The sequence below is a fragment of the Hipposideros armiger genome, unplaced genomic scaffold (genome assembly GCF_001890085.2).
Source record: "Hipposideros armiger isolate ML-2016 unplaced genomic scaffold, ASM189008v1 scaffold_515, whole genome shotgun sequence".
Lineage (NCBI taxonomy): Eukaryota > Metazoa > Chordata > Mammalia > Chiroptera > Hipposideridae > Hipposideros > Hipposideros armiger.
In genome coordinates this window covers 378,898-394,212 of record NW_017731865.1, presented here as the reverse complement: position 1 = coordinate 394,212, position 15,315 = coordinate 378,898, and the positions used below count along the sequence as shown (strand labels likewise).

General features: G+C 40.5%; 1 protein-coding gene and 1 long non-coding RNA gene across 4 annotated transcripts in view; one reads left to right on the top strand and one right to left on the bottom strand.

Moving 5' to 3' along the window:
* The window catches only part of LOC109396333 (uncharacterized), a 17,264-nt gene extending 8,066 nt beyond the window's left edge, over nt 1-9,198 (bottom strand). Inside the window, exons 1-2 of one of the 2 annotated variants that reach the window (XR_002126835.1) lie at nt 9,150-9,198; nt 8,052-8,093 (exon numbers count right to left, since the gene is read on the bottom strand). This is a non-coding gene — a long non-coding RNA (uncharacterized LOC109396333). Of the gene's footprint in view, nt 1-8,051; nt 8,094-8,556; nt 8,644-9,149 lie in introns of those variants that run through there. The other variant, XR_002126834.1, reaches the window with a different exon arrangement.
* On the top strand, nt 8,847-13,500 carry CUNH4orf36 (chromosome unknown C4orf36 homolog). Of its 2 annotated transcripts, none has more exons than XM_019668068.1 (4): nt 8,847-8,926; nt 9,497-9,825; nt 12,775-12,929; nt 13,153-13,500. In XM_019668068.1, exons 2-4 carry the CDS (start codon nt 9,761-9,763, stop codon nt 13,284-13,286), a joined length of 354 nt encoding a protein of 117 aa, XP_019523613.1. In that variant the 5' UTR covers nt 8,847-8,926; nt 9,497-9,760; the 3' UTR covers nt 13,287-13,500. The 2 variants fall into 2 exon arrangements, with proteins under 2 accessions (XP_019523613.1, XP_019523614.1); XM_019668069.1 differs by having other exon boundaries at nt 8,849-8,926; nt 9,686-9,825.
* The last annotated feature ends 1,815 nt before the right edge of the window (nt 13,501-15,315 follow it).

Here is a 15,315-nt window from a genome sequence, read left to right as displayed (position 1 = left end):
CCACGTCCCACGACTATATACATACATATATATATACAACGACTATATATATATATATATATATATATATATATATATAAAACCCTTGATGTTTTGAAGGCTGGAAGTCTGAGACCTTGGTCATCAGCAGAGTTGGTTTCATTCTGAGGCCTTTCTCTTTTGCCTGTAGATGTGTCTTCACGTGGTCTTCTCGCTTTGCATGTCCGTGTCCTAATCTCCTCTTTGTATAAGGACACAGTCACATTGGGTTAGGGTCCATCCATATGATCTCATTTTACCTTAATTACTTTTCTAAATGTTCTTTCTCCAAATATAGTCATTCTGAGCTACTGGGTTAGGACGTCGACATATGAATTTGGGGAAACACAATTCGGCCTATAACTGGGATCATCTTAGAATTCTGCCTCCCACACAGACATTTTGGCTGGGGTTGTAAGGCCAGTGTAGGCTCTTATGAAAGTTACTAGCAGGTCAATAATAGCCACCCTCTGTTGTGGGGCTTCAAGTCTTTTATGAAAGACTAGACACTTGCAAAATGTAAAGCATTCCCTGGAATATGAAGTATTATTCTGAACGTTTCTAATTTCCTGAGATTTAGAATAAAATACTTGTTTTAGATACCTGAGGAAACTCTGAAGCTACTTAGATACATTTAGAAAATTTGCTTAACTTTTAGATAGAAATAAGTTTGTTCTCGCATTGTTTTATCTCTGTTATTTCCTTTCTCAAATACCAGGGGTACCAAAAAAATGTATATGAGTGGACACTTTGGTCAACGTTGCTAAAGCAGTAAGCAGTTCGCCATAATCAGAAGTGTCTGGACGCTGATGGTTACCACTTTGAGCACCTCTTGTAATTGCAGAAGTCAAATGTGACTAGTACTCATCGTTTGTTAATGGTATATATCGAGTATTACAATTTTAATAGTTTTTTTCCTTTCTTAAAATGTGTATACATTTTTTGGCACCCTCTGCATACAGTATACATGGGATCAACCTTTAAAATTAAAAGCATATTAGATTGCAATTTCTACTAATGAGCAGCGGGGGGTGTAGTTTGATTTATGGAAAGTACAAATGAAAGCTGGGAAACAAGAATCGATGACTCTAGTTAATACAGTATTGTATAGTTGAAAGTTTCAGAGAATAGCTCTTAAGTATTCTCACCACACACACACACACACACACACACACACACACACACACACACACACAACTATGTTAGCTATGTGGGATGATGCATATTGTGAGGGAAAGAGGAAAATTTCCCCCGTTTTTCTCCTCTTTTTCAGGCTGGTCTAATAACCTAATTAACATGAGACAGATTAACAGGAGAAAATAAACAAATTCATTATGCATGTACATACATACAGGGGTTAATCGGGCAGTTGCATTTGCTGTCTGGAGCTAAGAAGAAAGTGGGTAGTGGCTTGACAATTCAAACGGCAGGAAATTAATTCACATGGAGATAAAAAGCAAATGTTTGGTAAATAAATGTTTGCTGGGCCATCTTTAACAATGGGGCACAGAGAGGACTTTGATCCAATGGGCCCTTGCTGGGTTCCTCCCTGTCAACCACACTAGCTCCTATCAAACTATAGTTATCTATGGTGATAGCTCCTGTCCTGGAGCAGTTCCTCTCTCTAAATTCTTTTAGGCACTTAAGGGGAAGGTCAAATGTTTTTCCCAAGTCTTTTGTTTCTTGATAATAGCCAGCTTAAAATAATCAATATCCCCAAAGAGGCATATTTTGGGGTGGCAAACTGTGCTCCCCCTCAAAGTGTTAATTATCTTGATTTTGGTAAATATTTTATAATACATATGCATATCAAAAAAGTTTAAGACAGGAATTTGTCTTAAAGTTTCAAGCAGACAAAAAAGAATTAAGGGATAAATTCACAGATAGGTTTATCATTAGGAAGTTGGTGTTTGAGCAAGTACTAAAAGTTCTACATTTTGAAATAATTTCTTTTTTTAAAATCCTGATTTAAGTGGATTGATATTTATTGCCTATGGGGGTTTATATGCATTCCCATTTTAGATTTGGCTTAAAAAAGGAATCTTAATTCTTTCAAGACAGCTCTCACAACTGACAGAGAGGTGATAATTTCTTTTTCCATATTTCTCCAAGCTGAGAATGTATACTTTTCATAATTGACTTAAATCTTCAAGGGGGGAAAAAATCAGCTTTTCTTGCAGATGGGAGGAGAGGGAAAAGGGGAACAAATTTTAGGCTGCAGGGGCCAATTACAGAGCCTTGCATACAGAAACTGCTCAAGAGATGTGTGTTAAATTGGCTTAAATCTAATTGAATTAAAGCTTAAGATGAACTATTAATCCCTGAAATGAATAAAATTAAAACGAGAATATGAAAATGATAAAACTGGGACATAAATCTTCAAAAGAAGAAGTTTTAGGACAAATAAAATGTATATCCTTTTATACACTAATGAATTCTTTACATAAATATAGAAAGAAATAAAATAGGCAAAATTATTAAAAGTCATTTGGTAACTTATTAAAGACAGCACTACAATATTCATGTGAAGGATTAGACAAATTCATGGAATCTATCAAAAAATATTTTTGAGGGCTATGTATTAGGTTTCATAAAGGATACAAAGGCTTATAAGTTTTTCATATTTAGGAAAAGAGTCTACAGTCCAGGGTTTTTAGATTCCTAGACTATTTCTATCAAAGCATATTGTCTCCACCTGGTCGCCATCTCCCCAGGAAAAGAGTTGAATTGATGTGATTTATAGATTATTTAAAAAGTCAATAAAATGTGACTCATTTGAAAAATATTTATTGAATAACTAGAGATCTCAAGTTTTTATTTGCTCCTTCTTTCCTAGTTACTCTTAAAGTAATTATAAATTAGAATGAAATTGAACTGTCAATTGAACTGACACAGATAAATCCTTTTTTCAATTAGTACTTTACAGGGCAACATTGTAACACTCCAATAGCCTCCAATATTAAAATATTTAAAGAAAGACTTTTCTTCCTACTTTTATAACTAGTGCTTTATGCCTGCGCAGTGGAGGAATTGAGGTGCAGCTGTCCTGGTATAAACCTCTCCACAGCAGAGGTAGGTTTGGGGTGCCCACTTGAGAGCCAGCCAGGGATCCCCACTGCTCCAGATTTTGTCCTGAGGAGAATCCGGGTTTGTAAATCATGCACCATAGTCTTGAATCAGGATAATGGATTCTGATCTGCTGTGCCTCCCAAAGAACAGGAATTTAATCAACTGGACACCTGGGAAATTTTAACTTCTGCCTCTAAGGAGAGCTGAGGAGACCGGACACTATTTGTGGCTATTATTTTCTGTTCTGGTCAGGCAATAATGTGCTTAAGATACAGAAACCTACTCTGTCGACTGCATATAAAATGGGTGGGTAGTGAATGTTACTGTAAGGATGCAATGAAAATCTCATGCACATATAGAGGGCTATATAACCTAGCCAGGGGATCCAGAGAACTCAAAGGAGGTAGGTCTTGATGTAAGAAATGTCCTACTGTATAGAGAATTTTTATGAGTTTATTTGAGCCAAACTGACGACATACGCCGGGGAACAAGATCACAAGTGCTCCAGAGAATAACAGTTTTGCAGCTTCTTTTATGCATTTGAAATTAAGGAGGGGACTCAAGAAAGATTGGAGAAAGCAAGAGGGAGGGGGCGGAGGGTTGGACTACAGGATAGTTAGGATTCTGCCTCTCTTGAAGGTTAATACCCCCTTGGAGGGGTATTACTATCTGTTAAGGTGTGTTAACCTTGATGCATAAGAACAATGGACAGGGCTGACTTAAAATCTTTCATTAAAGAAGTTTTAGGCCTGGAGCACTACTACCCACCATGACTTGCCCACTTAGGGAATTTATGATCAGGTCACCCTGTGAGGTTACTGTCCATAGAATCTCCTTTTTTCATCCACACAGGTCAGGAGTGTTAAATCTGGCTCTGCAACTTACTACAGTCATGCGCTGCATAACGACCTTTCTGTTAACAACAAAAAGCATACATATGGTCCCATAAGATTATAATGGAGCTGAAAAATTCCTATCACTTTGTGACATTATAGCTGTCATAATGTTGTAGCACAATGCATTACACAAATCCATTGTGTTACAATGGCCTACAGTATTCAGTATAGTAACACGCTGTACAGGTTCGTAGCCTAGGAGCTGTAGTGGAACAGAATTTGCTACCCCAAAATACAAAGGGTGCTAAAAAAATGTATACACATTTTAAGAAAGGAAAAAACTATTAAAATTACTCTGATGGTAACCACTTTGGGCACCTCTTGCAATTGCAGAAGTCAAACGTGACTTGTATGCATGTTTTGTTATTGGCATATATTGAGTATTACAATTTTAATAGTGTTTTCCTTTCTTAAAATGTGTATACATTTCTTTGTCACCCCCTGTATATCTATTTGGCATAAGTGTTGTTTTAGGCTGGTCAATTTGAAGAAACAGCAGACTTGGGAGAAGCTCTGAAAACCATGTAGAAGTTGCTCTTTGTAAAAGACACATTTGTAAGAGGAATCTCCATTTGTAAAGGTGTCTCCCTCAAAGTACCAGGAAGTACCATCCCCAGAAATAGAAACCAAAGACATGGTTTAGGGAGTAGGTGGTGAATTTACCTTCCATATATGCTGACACTTTCATCTGAACGGGATAGTCAGCTAGGAAGAGCCCCTAAACCGATGGAAAAGCAGGATATGAATTCAGGAAAGAACAAGGCTGGCTAGAGAGTCAGAGTAGAGGGCCACCCAAAGAGAAGTGATGGTTGCGGTCGTAACAGCAGAGCCACTGAGAGTGCTGGCGTAGAAGGAATAGAGGCGTACACAACTGGGCATACAGAAAGCTAACGCGGGGAAGAAAGAAGGCAACAAGTGACAGTGGAGTCTACCTCGGTTGCACAGAAGGGCTAAATTAAACACTTGGAGAAAGGCTACAGCATTCCTTAAATATTCACTATGCTCATTTGCTTGCTTGAACTCGAACAATCCTCGCCTGAGATGTTTTTCTTCAGAGCCAGAAGGTAAAGATTAGGAAACTGCCTGAAACCACCTGAGACAGGTTGAAGTTGCCTGAAGACCCCTCCAGTGACCTCAGCAGGAGCTTTTCTCATTATACCCTCACTATAATACTGAAATCTCCACCCAAGGCGGAGCTTACCCACCATTTTCTATACATGCAATGTATGTGTAAGTCATGTTCACTCACTGTGCATGCTCACCCCAAAACATACCTCAATATGCTATGATGGAAGCAGCTAGCCGGATAAAGCCTTTCTGCTCCAAGAGGCACTGCTTTGGGAACAATCCCCAGTGTGCTCCTTGCATGCTGGCTTGCAATAAAATTCCTACTAACAAAATCAACTCGGGGTGTTCTTTTGGCTGACATCTACCAGCTGGCCAAACCCCAGTTCAGTTCAGTAACAAGTTATGGCTAGAGATGGGACAGAATTAGGACGGTACTTGTATAGAAGGATTGAGACTATTTAGGACTCTCAGTGCTGAGTTTTGATGATTTTAAAGTTTTTGCAGGCAAATTGCTTTATCATTAATCTTAGAGTTAGTGTCATTACTACAGAAGTTTTGGATGTAGTCATAAAAAAAGTTTTGGCAGCCTCTGTGATTTACCTATTAAGTTAAAAGAAATAAAACATCACTCTTTGACATTAGAATGTAATATCTATCTATCCATATGATGAGAAATTAACTCAATATTTTGCAATGAGCAGTTGCAAAAATATTTATAAGTATATATTCTAAAACCTTGACTTAATTACAATCCTGAGAGAATGTATAGTGTGGTAGAGAGAGCAAAAAAAATCAGAATCATATAGCCATGGGCCAAATCCTATGATCCTGGAAAAGTTATTCATACTTGAGATGCCTGTTTTGTCTTCTCTAATACCCCTAAAATCACATCACTAAATTAATGATAGCACCTATTGCTGTAATAATTAAATGGACAATGTATATGAAGTACCTTGAACAGGGCCCAAAGCATAGTAAATGTTACCACTAGTATTGTTTTTGTGTTATGATTGTTTTTTTGTCTCTTTGGCATTCCTCCTTGTACCTTAGTTTTAACACTAGGTGGCAGCAATGCTCTCTTAACTAATTTAAATGAAAACTAACTTTCTGGAATTGATATCAGTGAAGACTTACCCAACAGGAAGATATGTATAGGGCACCAGAAAAGCATGGGGAGAGAGAGCATGGATCAAGAGAGAGAGAGAAAAGGAGGCAAGGGAGAAGGTGGGAGGCAAAAGAGAAGGAGAGGGAGAGAGAGAGGGAAGGAGGAAGGGAGTATGAGTGAGCTATGTAGGCAAGTTTAGAAATAACTTGATATTTCCAAAGAAAATACTGAAATAGTCATGATGAGGGTGAAAACCATCCTTTACTGGATATTCTTCTACCTTTTATAGGATTTCGCATCATTTTTGTTTTTAAATACATATGGGGGAGCTGTGGTTGCCATATAATTTCTGTGTTGAAAATTTTTAAGGATCTTAACTGGTTCTAGATGAGAATCAGCAAAATAAGCTGCTTCCCAGAAAATGTCTGTAAAGCATAATGTGTTTTACTGTTCTTTTTTATCAAACTATTAATCTCAAAATTATAAAAATATGGCTATTTTCCTCTATGTAAAATATTCCTTCCACCGTAAGACACTTAATGGTATATTAATTATCTACTGCTCTGTAACAAATACCCCAAAAGGTTGGTGGCTTAAAACGACAGACATTTGTTATCTATTACTCTCTGAGGGCCAGGAATCCTGCGGCGCTTAGCTAGGTGGCCAGGCTCAGGGTATCCCATGAAGTTTCAGTGAAGAAACTGGGGCGATAGTCAAAGGAAAGTTTGACTGAGCCTCGGAGGATTTGCTTCCAAGATGGCTTCACTCCCATGGGTTGGTGGCAAGAGGCCTCGGCTTCTCACTAGTTGTTGGTTACAGGCCTTGATTCCTTTGCATGTGCATTTCTCCATAAGGTGTCTTACCTTATCTCCCAATATGGCAGCCAACCTTTTCCAAGCAATATTACAAGAAGGAAGCCTCCTTCCCCCCGTACCTTTTATGACCTCGTCTCAGAAGTCATACTCTGTGACTTGCACCACATTTGTTCAAAGTGAGTCACACAGGAAATAACTAAATGCAATTGTCAGGAACTATACACATATGCAGGAGGTAGCGTTCCCACATGGAGCAATCACAGGCTGTCTGATCTCCCTCAGGGTGGCCCTTGGCCCATTACATTCTCTCCCTAGGTCTCGATTTCTTCATTTATAAAAAAAGAACAACCCATGGGTCCACGCACCACTTCAGGTGGCCTGTCAGTTAACAACTCGGTCTCTGTTTTTTCATCTCTAACATGAAATGGTCTCAGACAGTGGCTTTCAAACTTTTTAGACCCACTGTAAGAACCATATTTTACATTAAAACTGTGCACGCACACACAACACACACACACACACACACACACACACACGCATGTGCATGAATGCATATGTATAACAGAAAAAGTTCCATAAAACAATACTGATTCGTGTGGTGTACTCTAATTTCCCCACTATTCTATGCTAATTCATTTAAAAATTTCTCACTCTACTCCAGTAAGGCCCAAATCTACTACATTGGTTTCACAATCCATTAATGGCTTCACCATTCTTTAAATACTAACACCTACTCCTTGCTGCTCGTTTTCCATGGTACTAGCACGGAGGTGTTCAAGAGCAAGCCAGTCCTGACCTCCTAGTTTCTGGGAGGAACAAAAGCATCTTCTGAAGATGGGTCAACACTGGGAGCCTCTTCTAATTAGGCAGGAGCTAGTATCAGAGATAGCTGTCAGGGGGGAAGGGTGCTGTGTTTTAGCTTCAAAAGTTGGCCCTGCAACTCACTCACTCCCTTTGTGACCCTGGGTAGTGCTTTAACCTCTCAGCGTAGTCCTCCTCTCTGCAACAGGAATAATAAGTAACACCTGCCTATCTCATAAAGTTGTCATTAGGCTCAGGATTCGATAATTGGGCACTTACCGGGTGGCAGAACAGACGCGATCTTTAATCCTCACAACAACCCTGTAACAGATAAAGAGGATTACACTCGGTTTCTAGAAGAATTGGCAAAGCTGTAGCAGCAAGTAGAACTAAAATTCCAAACCAGGTCTGACTCCAAAACCCTCACGCAAAATGGAAAGGTAAGCTATTTTCATTTAACGTTAAGTGGTGACCAGCTGATGTGTTGCTATAAAATGTAGACCCGTCCTGAATCACCACAGTGTAATGGTTTCAGAAACTGGTCCATCAGGCCACGTTTTCGGCTCCCAGCTTGTTCTTCACACGAACATATATCACGTATGGGTTTCGAGCTTTAGCGTTTACAACCGGCGTGACTTACGAGGGCGAGTGAACACGCTCCTCAGCGTCATCAGCGAAAATCGCTCCCAGTCAACACGTCAGAACTGAGCACATTTCTTTAAGTGGGGCCCCCAAACGGTTCCCCGAACCAGGTCTCCAAATAGCTTCAACATCACCTCCTTACATGTAAAAGTCTGGCTTTCAGGAAAAGGCCCGGCTTATGGCCCTTTGCGCTCGTGGGCTTTGTTCTGTCAGCTTATGCGGCTCCTCGGCTGTGTACCCGGAGGCCCCCGCCCCGAGGGGACCCCGCGGGGCTCGAGTCCCGGACAGGGCGCCCCGGTCCCCCTTCGTGGGCGGGACCCACACCACAAAGCCCTTTGTTGAGGCCGCGACGTGATGTGGGGCTCTCCAGCTCTGGGTGCCGCCCACAGCTCCCGACGTGAGCAGAAAGGAGGCGCGGGCCCGCAGGCGGTGCGCGGCCATGTGCGCCTAATGGGGCGCGCTCCGCTGTCGGTCCGCGAGGGACCGCTACCCTCGGAGACCCCCGATCGCCAGTAAGCGGGCGCCGGCACCCCCATCTGGGAACGTGCCCCCGAAGCTCTGGCGGAGAGCGCGCGCCTGTGGGTGGCGGGAGGGGAGGGGCGCGGGCGTGGGAAGGCGCCCGGGGAGGAGGGCCCGCGCCTTCGCCCGGGGCTCTGCAGCGGCTTGGGGGCTCCTCCCGCCCCGCGAGCGGGCTCGCACAGGAAGCTGCACAGGGTGGGTGGGGGGCAGACTCACCTATGAAAAGTGTGAGTGGGAGAGGAAGTAGGAGTGATGCTTAGAGTTGGACGCTTTTTAAGTTCAGATGTTTGAAAGAGGAAATATTTGAGTAAGTTTGTATTTTTTAAAGGGCCAGGGCCTGTGCTCGGCACAGGCATTTCTCTCCTTCCCCTTCTCTCCCTCTCTCTCCCCCTCCCTCTCCCTCCCTCTTTCTCTTTCTCTCTTTTAAAAATTTATCTCTTAACATTGCCACAGTCTGAGGCATTTTGGTGATGCGGCTTTGAGCTGGTTTGGCAGGCTCAGGCAATGGGCAAAATACCATGACGGAAAATCGATGCCGTTAACCTGGCATTTTCTCTTTATAGGGCAAGAAGTGATCAAATGAGCTCCTGGAAAACAAAAGAGAACAAACACAGTTCTACATTAGGAGTTCAACTTCAATGAACATTTATTAGGGACGGTCTGACATTCAGAAATGCTTGTTTCTGAATCTTTTTCTTATTTGAACATTTAAAAATATTCAAGGGAAAGCCGTTAACTTAGGTGTGTTGCAGTCATTTCAGGCAGTGAACAGAGTATCCCCAGCCATCAGGCACCTGTGTTAGGAGATTGGGCTGTAATAAATTACCATGGCTTATGGCTTGCCAAGAAAGAACACAGTGAAAACCATTCTGCGGGGCAGTTGTTATGAAATGTAAGTATTTTTATTATGGTAAGCATTCACTTGGGGTGGGGAGTGTCCTTGCTAAAATAAAAGTTCATGCTCCCCATGAAATACTAACTAGACTGTGTGAGAACAAATTCAGGTGTCTGGATACTGTTTTGTTGTTTTGTTGTGTTTTTGCCACTGCTTTTATAGGAATTTACCTCACTTGGTTTTTCCCAACAGAACAACACTTTCAAATGAGAAAACTGAGGTTCGGAAAAATGGTTTGATCAAAGACACAGCTATGTAGCAAAGAAGTGACAGGGTTAGAAGTCTCTGTACTCTAAAGCAACATTTTCTACTATTGCCCACTACCTTAAAGTACCTCTGTAGATAGTGCACATTTATCTAAAAATGCCTTGGTGTCAGGTATATCTTAACAAGAGCACTTAATTAGCAGGTTCAAAGGGTCACTTTTGCATCCTGTACACTTTAACAGGCAGTGTGGGGACAGCAGTGGGTGGTGCAATCAAGAAGACCTGGGCACAAGGCCTGGCTGTGCCCCTGGCTACTTCCGCAACCCTGAGTAAATTATTTAACTTTTCTGTGACTAGGCTTTCACATCTGTGAAATGGACATGTCAATACCTATCTACTGTATGGTGTGGAACACAAATGAAGTAGTGGATGTAAAGCACTTCCACATTGCCTGACTTATAGTAAACCCATAATAAAACCATGTAGTTTCACTCTGTAACATTGTAGCGCTACCGTGTTTTTTGTTTGTTTCTAATTTTTAGACTTTTTTTTAAATCTCTCTGCCACAGTCTGTGACATAGTTACCATTATGGGTCAATTGAAATTTTCTTTTGAACAATATTCTAAAAAGTAAGTGGAGACACCATATGGGGTTTAAAACCAGAGAGCAGTAGAAAAACCAGAGAAAACTCACTATTGCATTTTATTTAGTTTTGTCAGTTAGTATGTGTTTAGACCTTGAACTATAAGCAAGTACAATTATAGTCAATATTATTATAAACCTAGCTTTTATAGTGAAGATATTCCTATGTCCGGAGAATGATTTAAAGCACTGATTCTGCGGTTTTGGTTTGCAGAATTTTATATCATGAATAAAATCTCTGCAAAACCATCGCCTTCTCTACCATTCTCACATAAAAAAAGTATTTGATATCTTACTATTTATAAAAGCAGTCAAATTAAGAGGAACAGAATGGTAGTAGCACTCGAGTTCATTTGCTAGGGCAACTCCTCATTTTGGGATTTTTTTTGGGTGTTTTTAGAAGATTATTTTTTAAATACACTAAAAACACAAACAATATAGAAGCATTGGAAGGGAAAATAAAAATGCCATTTCTCATACCCCATTCCCACCTGCACCCCAGTCCCACTCAGAGGTAAAATGTTTTATATTTCTCTGTCTGCTATACGGGATACACATAGTCCACACATATATACACACACACATTTTTACACATGGGGTTATATTGAACTTTGCTTCCTACCTCACTATATCTTGGAAAACCTAGTGATTAAGAGCACACATTCCAAAGTCTGACTTTCTGGGTTCAGATTCCAACCCACAACTAACAACCTCGTGACCTTGGGCAAATTGTTTTCTGTCCTTATTTCCTTATCTGTAAAATGAGGATAATAATAGCACCTGCCTACTTATGAGGGTTACTGTGGCAATTAAATGAGTTTGTAGGTGTAAACTGATTTAAACAATGCCTAGCATGAAGTAAGTGCTAGGTAAATATTAGCTGTTTTATTGCTCATCTCCGCAAATTAACATAAGGATAAACCCCATTCTTCCTTTACATGTGTGTGCCACGGTTTGTATAACCAGGCTCTTCTTGATAGCCATTAAAGCTCTTTTTGTGGGGTGTTTTGGAGAAACAATGCTTCAGTGAGCATTCTTAGCAATACATCTTTGTGTACTTGTTCAAGTACATCCATAATAATTGTAGACTTCAAGTTACCCCTTAAACGTTAGAAGATAAAGTAGCAAGGAAGCTGGAGGTGGAAAACAAAAGGGTGGCATGTGTGCAACACCCTCCGTTCCCTTTCTTGTACCAAAGCAGGTCCTTCCCCTTTCCTCATGCATATGAACTCACATTGACTGTAGATGAGAAACATGGAGCGGATATTTTAAATTCCCTAATTAGGATACATGAAACTATTCATTTAAAGCTTATAGTGATTATTTTAAATATTGTAGTTTGGGATTTCATCTCTTTCTCGAGTTTTTCCTAAGGATTCTCTTGGTACTAGTGCTTCTAAATATACCTAGGCTAAGTACCAGCTCTGGTTCTTGATTAATTAACTTCTGAGTCTCAGTTTCCTTGTCTACCTACACAGTAGTTGTAAGGATTAAAGTAAGATCATACACTCAGGGGTGGCCGGTTAGCTCAGTTGGTTTGAGCACAGTGCTCATAACACCAAGCTTGCTGGTTCAATCCCCACATGGGCCACTGAACGCTGCTCTCCACAACTAGATTGAAACAACTACTTGACTTGGAGCTGATGGGTCCTGGAAAAACATACTGTTCCCCAATAAAAATAAAAGATCACACACTCATAGGCTAAGTGTATGCCAAGCACCCTGCTCAATGTATGATTTGTTCCTTCCCTAATGTGAACATATTTTTTATCAGCCATAAAAGACTTGGAGCTTATAATTCTTGACTACATCCTCTTAAAAGACATGGGACAATTGGATTGACCAGGGAGGCTATCTTGTGAACAAACATTTGTGTCGTTAAAATTGAGGGTAATTTTTCAATATATCTTTACATTAGTTGATATGTGGCTCCTTCTCCTGGCTAGATGTGCAACTCTGGGAAATCCTGAATACCCCCCTGTAAACCAAAATGTATAGTGGAAAATGGAACTGAGAATTAATAAGATGTCTTCTGTGAATCCCATAGTAGAGGCTTAATAAATATTTGTGGAATGAATTCACGAATTTTTGCCCCAGACAGGAACCTTGGGATCTTGCACTACTTACAGAGGTCTGGTGCACGAACCTAGCCAAACTCAAGTTGCCTTTCTTGGAAGAAATTGGATTTGGTAGTCCCATACCCCTCAAAAATTATAAAACCAATAAGGATGGTCTGCTCCCTTCTGCAGAATGTAAGTTTCATAAGAACTACTTTAATAAATTGAATTTTTTGTGTTATTTTGTTTACTATCAGATAAATGTTTAAATGTGCTCATTCACACCTATACCCCCTATATGTGTACCCCTGTCTTGTTTAGTATTCAAGAATGTGAATTTTGCTATGTGATAAATATTCAGTTTTGACTTGTGCCTTGTAAAAAAAAGCTGGATTCCTTCATGTATTTTATTTTTTAGCCATCAAATTTGAAAGGGAGTATGAAATGAAGCGCCTGAATAACCTGAAATGTCAGGAAGATGCAGCTAAGGAAATTCAGTTTTCCCTAAGGGAAAGGCAAGTTGGTTTGAGAAGACCTCTTCCACCTAAGTGACAGCCATCTCATAATCGAATCTGTAGTCTGGCTTTCCATGTCTGCCGGGGATGAAGGGCTGCGACCTTTCACTATGTGAAGTTTGGTGCATACATACGCATGCCCAGTGGTAGACGAGCAGCTAATCTGACAGATCTCCTGGGTCCCTGCCACACACTTCTTCCATTGTATCACAAGCAACAGCGTGGTAAATAGATGAAAAATACATCTGGAATTCAGTCATTTGTGCTATTCATTTTGATTACTGTAAAATTGTACTAAGGAAAGAGGAAACTCCTTGTTAGAGACATATTGTTTTTTGCATCTATGAGATCTGGAGGAGGCACCAAAAGGGAGAGAGAGAAATTCTTTTAAAAATGAGAAATGATGAAAACCTTGGTTAAGAAAAATTGTAGATTTCTCAGGCCGGCCGAGTGGCTCAGTTGGTTAAGAGTTGGCTTGGGAGCATGAGCTCTAAGCAGCAGGGGTGCTGGTTTGGTTTCCACATGGGCCAGTGACGCTGCGCCCTCTACAGCTAAGATTGTGAACAACAGCTCGTCCTGGAGCTGGGCTGCCATGAGTGGCCAGTGTCGGCATTGGCTGCAGCCCCTGCTGCAGTGGGCTGCTGTAAGCTACAGTGAGTGGCCAGCGGTCAGCATAAGTGGCAGTCCAAAGGCCGGCGACCGACTGCCTCACCTGGGAAGAGCACAATGATCATAATATCAACATGCGCCAGTGAAGCTGTGCCCTCCACAACTAGATTGAAGAACAAAAGGACAACTTGTCTGTTACCCTTCCCCGATTCCCCAACGCTGTTCACCTCCCCAATTCCCCAATAAAATCTTAAAAATTTTTTTTTAGATTTCTTTTTAGTAACTCTACAGTTCCCAGTTTTCAGTGAAATATCATTTATTATTCTCATGTGGTACTTTCAAGTAGCAAGTAGGTTATTTAGGTTTTGTTCTCCTAAAAAATTGTCTTGCTTTCCACTAATTTTATATCTTCTCTCTTGGATGCCCCTGGAGCATGTGGAACACTCATATATGTGAAAGTGACATGATAATACAAAGAACTTATTATGAGGACAACTCTTACTTGTGCAGGGTGGCTGAAGAATGGGGAATTGGTTAACGAAAGTATTGGATTTGCATGAACCAATTTTCCTAGAATTTGAATTCAATAAAGCACAGTTAGATATGAAAGTTATATTTAAGCACAATTTAGTGTTTATTAGATGATTCAGTAGATGTTTTAGGATCTTCTGGTGTCTTAACCTCATTATGAAAGGCATTGTGGTATAGTGTTTAAGAGTACATACTTCAGGGGCAGCCAGTTGGCTCAGGTGGTTAGAGCCCTGTGCTCATAACACCAAGGTTGCTGGTTCTATTCCCACCTGGGCCGGTCAGCTGCGCCCTCCACAGCTAGATTGAACACAATGACTTGACTTGGAACTGGTGGGTCCTGGATAAACACACTGCTCCCCAATAAAGTTAAAAAAAAAAAAGAGCACATATTCCAGACCTGGCTGCTTGGTTTCTTACTTATGTTATCATTCTCAAGCCTAGCCAAATGCTTAACTCATGCAGGCACTCAATTTACATTTATTGATTATTGATTGGAAGTTTCCATAGGGTTAAAGGTCCATAATAGAAAGTACACATGGAAATAGTATGTATGCATGGTGACAGTGGAGGAAAGAATAGAAACAAAGTACTATCTTCTGTACTGGGAAGTCAATAGATGATGCCTGCAAAGGAAAAACCAAGAAGTAGCAAAACCAAAGTATAATTTGGAGACATGGAGATAAATAACAAAATAGGTGAAATTAGTTGCCTCTGTAGAGGAGGAAATGAGTGGCAGGGGTACACAGAACTACTGTTTTTAAAAACAAGTATTTATTTTACCCTTTAAAATGCTTTTACAACTGATCTTTTTGTTTTAGCTGAGCCATCCTGCCACCTGTTGGCAGCTCAGCTCGGGAATCGAACTGGCGACCCTGTTGCATAACTGATCATTTTTAAAAAGAGAAACAAACTGAGTTCTATTGAAA

What these genes read in the sequence shown, in the direction of transcription:
- CUNH4orf36 (XM_019668068.1), top strand. Translation starts at nt 9,761, where the DNA reads ATGGCTTATGGCTTGCCAAGAAAGAACACAGTGAAAACCATTCTGCGG. An exon ending in CGGGGCAGTTGTTATGAAAT is followed by an intron (nt 9,826 to 12,774) that starts GTAAGTATTTTT and finishes TTTTTGCCCCAG; the next exon opens with ACAGGAACCTTGGGATCTTG. An exon ending in TCTGCTCCCTTCTGCAGAAT is followed by an intron (nt 12,930 to 13,152) that starts GTAAGTTTCATA and finishes TTTATTTTTTAG; the next exon opens with CCATCAAATTTGAAAGGGAG.